The sequence below is a fragment of the Brassica napus genome, chromosome A3 (assembly GCF_020379485.1).
Source record: "Brassica napus cultivar Da-Ae chromosome A3, Da-Ae, whole genome shotgun sequence".
NCBI classification, from domain to species: Eukaryota; Viridiplantae; Streptophyta; class Magnoliopsida; order Brassicales; family Brassicaceae; genus Brassica; species Brassica napus.
In genome coordinates this window covers 5,296,686-5,302,685 of record NC_063436.1, presented here as the reverse complement: position 1 = coordinate 5,302,685, position 6,000 = coordinate 5,296,686, and the positions used below count along the sequence as shown (strand labels likewise).

General features: G+C 32.4%; 1 protein-coding gene across 1 annotated transcript; it reads right to left on the bottom strand.

Moving 5' to 3' along the window:
- Window positions 1-2,068: 2,068 nt before the first annotated feature.
- On the bottom strand, window positions 2,069-3,662 carry LOC106443287. The gene has a single exon (XM_013884859.3). The coding sequence runs from the start codon at window positions 2,540-2,542 to the stop codon at window positions 2,339-2,341; it is 204 nt and encodes a 67-aa protein (XP_013740313.1). The 5' UTR covers window positions 2,543-3,662; the 3' UTR covers window positions 2,069-2,338.
- Between the last annotated feature and the right edge of the window lie 2,338 nt (window positions 3,663-6,000).

Genomic DNA, 6,000 nt, shown 5'->3' with positions numbered 1-6,000 from the left:
CCCATCTTCCTTATCTTCTACTTCATATATTCCAAACCCCAAACCCATCTACCCTTGAACCTCAATCTATTCTTTCACCTCAAACCCTATTTATAAAATATTCTAAACCCCAAACCACAAGTCCTTATTCATAATTAAAATAAACTTTCACATTACCTTATTCATAAATCAAACTCCCACATTATCTTATTCATAAAACAAACTACATAAAATCAAATACATCAATCGAATACATCAACATTCTCGTCATCACTAGAAACATCATTATTTTCATTAAAACTCGTCTTCAACAGCTTCGTCTATGGCATCGTCGGTAAGATCTTCGTACTCGGTATTTTCATTAAATCAAACATCATTATTTTCATTAAAACTCGTTTTCATTTATCTGTTCTTCTTGCAATGGTGGTTCTTCTCCACTGATAATTCGTCCTCGAAGTGTAACTTTGATCACAGCTAACCAATTTATACCCGAATCTCTCATTCGAGGGTATGGAAGGAAGCTAACTTGGCCTGCTTGTGAAGCTAAGATGAAAGGCTCGAATTTGTTGTACCTTCGTCCACCGTTGACATCAACTACACCGAATTTGTTAGACCGAACACCTCTGTTGACGACGGAATCGAACCATTCACATTTGAAGAGGACGCATTTCAGCTTCAATATCCCTGGAAATTCGACTTCAATAATCTCCGTCAAGATCCCGTAGAAATCTATTTCCCCTTTCACACATATTCCATAGTTACTGGTCGTCCGCTGTCTACCATACTCATATGTGTGAAAAGTATAGCCTCGTGTGAAATTACGACGAAAATTAATTGGATGGCCAAAAAAAACGTGAGCTACCTACCAAGTTGGTGGATTCAAAATTTCCTCGTTAAGTACACGTAAAGTATTTCGTCGTAAAGAACTCGCGAAGTTTACGTGGTATTTACAAGGAAATAGTGTTTCCTCGTAAAAGCCACGTCAATTTACATCGTCTTTACGACGAAATTGTTTTGTCGTTACCTTACGACGAAATAACGATGCTTCTTTTTTTCCACGTACTTTCCTCGTAAAATCAACGTACTTTTACGAGGATTATTTTTCCTCGTTAATTATCCTCGTTAAACTTACGTTTTCTTGTAGTGATCGTTTACACAATCTATAGATTCCTGCTTCATTTCGTTTTTCAATAGATATATAAAAGCTGTTTATAACCTCCCAAAATAAGAGCTGTTATTTTCTTTTCCCGGTATTTTTTTTTTTTTTTACATCTTCCCGGTATTTATTTTCTTTTGAAATTTTCAGAACATACGTTTCTGTTCTGACTTAAGAAGTAAATAAACCACTGATTCTGATGTCATATTGCATGTGACAGAATCAGTTGTACACGAGAAAATATTACACAAGTGAATCTTAATTTGTTTTTAAAAACTATCTTCAGAATTTTATACTGTATTTAATTAATGATAGGATTCGTATCGATCATTAACTAGTGATGTGTCGCTACTGCCTTATCAACGCCAACGCAAAACGCAAATTAAGATGTTGAAACTACTCATAATCTTGAATTAGGGACTTCGAAATATCGTCTAAAGATTACTTAAAGTCTTAAATAATAATAAATATCCAAGATTTGTCCGTGATCGGTAGTATTCCTACTATCATTACAAATTGATATCTATCTTAGAAAGGTTTAATGCTATAAATGTGCATCAAGCATTTTAATGTGCGAATGGTAAATTGTTTGAAGCAATAGCGTTGTTAACGTAATGAGTGTAGCCACCACTGGCACCATTTGATAAACTCGGGTTCAATCCAACTTTTTCGGCACCGTTCTTGTTTCTGTCGTCGTGGTTTGTACTTTTCACGCGATAAAACAAACCGAGACGTCCAAAAACCTTATTATCGAACTTTTTCACAAAAAGAGAAACCTTATCGAACTGAGATCAGGCCAATTTGACACCCGTGCTTGATTATTTGATAAATTACACAAATGGAATGAATTGCAAGATTGTAGAGACTGGAGATCATATACACTGACGGTTCGAACATGCTATTGTAATGATACGGGACAGGAAATCGCCAGAATTAAGTATACCAAACTAGAAATTCATCATTACATTTAAAAGAACCATTACATATAATATTAATTTTTGGACCGACTTAAGAAGGCACTGCAGACAAAAGAGAAAGTACATCATATTTGAACATCATATCGAGAGACTTCTAACTTGTAAAGATCAATGTCGGTTTTACACGACACAGATAATACTAAAACGTACCAAACGCCCCCGACTAAAATTATTTCCCTTGATTAATACGCTAATAATCTACTTTAATTATATCAATATTATTATTTTAATGATACAAAACGAGACGACGATCGCAAGAAGAACACAAGTACTTCCTCTTAATCTTGAAACAGAGAGGAACGAAACAAAACATCCATTTTCTTTCGACATCAAGCATTTGCACTTTACCTCCACAATACGGACACGATCCAGGTGCTTGTTGTCTCCCTAACTCTGTCTCTTCATCATCACATAAACACACCAGACACATTTTTCTAGATCTGATGCTTCTCTCTTTTTGCCTTTTTTTTTTTCTGGGGAGAGTTATAGGTTTTTTTTCTTCTTCTCACTGTTTCTGAGAAACTTCTTTTCGAGACTTTTTTTTTGGAAAATATATGTTTTGAAGTTTTCTTCAGCGTCTCATATGGGATATGAATGAGACTTTATAGAGAAAAGAGGAGAAAACGGATTTGCATTTTTAGCCGTTTTATTATTACTTTATTTACTCTTTTTTTTTTTTTTTTGTTGGTATATATATATGTATGTATATATATATTTACTGTTATACAAGACGATATTTGCTGACCCAATTATATGTCATATTTGGTCATTTATATTCAAAGAAAAGTAATAAATAATTTGAGAATAATATACTGCGAAATGCTTTATATTCTTGTTACTTAATTCAACTTTTCTTCTGGTACAACATATATATCACAAAAACTCTGTTCCTTTTCTTCTTAATCTGTTTTAAAACCTAGTGTTGAAAGTTGGTTAAAGAAGAAAACTAAATTTAAAAAGATAATTCAGTCATATATATATCTTTTTGAATTAACTATAAATTTTCAGATTTTGGTTCAGTTTATATTTTGTTTTTTTTGGAAAATTTGCATAATGTTGTTGCAATCATTTAAATGTGGGAACCACCCGTGCGTGTTGGATTGAAAATAATGTACAAGTAAAATCAAAGGGAAAACAATGCAAGCTTAAATTGTACATTTAAGAGCAAACAAAAAGTATGATTACGTTAATGGTCGGGGCTCGTGTGTCGTAATGCGATAACACAATTGCGTTAAAGAGGTTAGAATGCATGTTGACGACGTCTACAACCCCACAAGTTTACAAGATGACAATGTTCTCTGTTAGCTTTTACTTTGATTTCATCGCCTATTAATTGTCACTTTTCACATAGAGTACAGTGAATTACGATTTTTTTCTTTGTGTGGAGATAATATGTTAGGCAATAATGGCTGGAGAAAACATTCAAGAGTAGTAAGTAGTTCCGACGTTGCAACAATGGTTACATTTCGTTGAAATATTCAACATCTTCTCGTATCATCACAATTGTACTGTACATGGCGCTGACTGCCAAGTGGCAACTCCAATTTTTTTTTTTTTTTTTTTTTTGAAAAAAGGGCTTAACAACTTCCATCTATTGTCCTTTATGTTATTTTGCGGTTCTCTTCAGTGTAAATCTATTACATTATATCTCTCTCTAGTATTTATTACAGAAACATCAAAAATCTATGTGATGAAGGTCTTAAAATGTTTTTTGGTAAAATGGTCTTAAAATGTTATATGAAACAATGCATGGATTTGGCAGTGCATTAGACACTAAAAATTGGCCTTACTTGGCACTCTATGCCAACTAATTACAGAATATGTAAAGTGACTGTTACAACTTACAAGTGGTGCGTGTGCTAAGAAAAAGCTTGCCAAAGAAACTTTTGGTAAGGTAAGTTCGAAGAAAATGGATCATGAACGTTAGATTGGAATCTTTACATTGGATATCGAGAACTCAACATGGAAATCGACGGCTCAAAATTCTATTTGTCGCATTCGCCATAAATTTTAGTAACGTACCCCTCTCTTCTTGTATTTACAAGCCAGCAGAATCTCTGGCCCAAGGTTTTACAACACACCAGAAGTTTTCTTTGCTGAGATAGTCATTTTTTTTCTTCTTTTTGGTTTAAGAAACGTAGATCATTACTTTTATTCAAAAGTTAAGTACAATTTTCTGGTTGATGCTGGTACAATATATTTGTTAATTTGTACTATATTACATATATTTTCATGATCTTATGGAAAATGTACATCAAAAGAAATGTATCATATGATCTTTTTTTAAAAGATGTTAAAATACATATTGATTCAAACAATTTATACCATTTTAAACTAAAGGAACTTTAAAAAAATGATCTCATGCGACATACAACATTAGAAAAAAGTATCTCGTGTGCTAACAAATGTTTACACTAAAGAGAATGCATATTTGTTTGGCGTAAACGACACATTTTAGGTTTAACTCTTATAAAATTAAATTTATAGTGACTTTTCTAATATACCTTCTCTCAATATCTCACAAAATATAAATTTGCTCTCACATTGATTTCCGTCCCCACTATCTCTTACAATTTGGAATTATTGACGAAGTACGAACTCATAATGTCGACAAGTAAAAATCACATAATGGACAATGGTCAAGGACATAAATCAACACATGGCTAGTAAGCCTAGTATAGATGCTCTCGTGTTCTGTTCTAGGGTTTTGTACACTTAAAGTCTTCGCTAAACGACAAACATTAGCAAATTATTACTTCAAAATTAAATTTCGTGACCAATAACGAAACATACTCATGTATTATACGGTCATACGGACGATGTATGAGTATGACGGCTTTCAGGACTCAAGTCGGTTTTCGCCCAATAAAAATTGATGGGCTTGCTCACTGTTTCTCAACCAATGTCCAATCCAATATCGAATGTCTTTGGATCGTTGGAACAGGCCTGGAACCATATAATTCGTTTCCTAGTGTGTTGTACAGTCATCGAGTTTTGGATGATTATATAACATGTTTTTTTTTTTGAGAAAGATTATACAACTTGTTTCTTTAAACGGGTTTTATTAAGATAGCGTCTCACTGCCTGCGAATGATGTTATGGCCATAATTGGTGTTGTCAAAACGAGCCATCTAGCCTCTTTGGACGGTGATGCCAAAATTCATATACGATGATGATAGCCATTAGACACCCACTTATCCCTAGAAAACCATAAGCTTAATTAACTTGCATTCATCGTTTTACTAATAACTAAAAGTTTTAAAATATAAAATCTGTTAATTCAGATAAGTATAAAATGAATAATTTTTTTATCTTTTTATTAATTCTCACGTACGTAAAAAAAGTTATTAAAATTAGGGATAATTATGTTAAATTGGTATATATATATATATATATATTTAATTTGGAAGATACGGTCTATTTTACTTACTTAGTTTTGTTTTGTTTTTCCCATAATTATCTCATTTTAAAAAAGGCAAATCTCCAAAATAGCACCTTTTTAAGTTTATATCACAAAAATAGCACTCAAAAACTAAAATGACCAAAAATAGCATTTTATCTTTTGAAAAATTTATTTTTTTTTATTTTTCAAAATTTGAAATCTTATCCCCAAAACCTCACTTCTCAACTCTAAACCCTAAAACCTAAACTCTAAACCCTAAACCCTAAATTCTAAACCCTAAACCCCACCCCTTGAGTGCTATTTTTGTAACTTTTGGCCTTGAGTGCTAGTTTGGGAACAAAAACTTGATTTAGTGCTATTTTGGTCTTTTTCTCTAATATCTATGATTAATTAGTTCTTTTGAAATTATGATATTTAAAAAGCTTTCTTTTTGGTATGACAAACTTTTTTTGAAGTGTGTGAAAATTGTAAAATCTTCTTCTAAC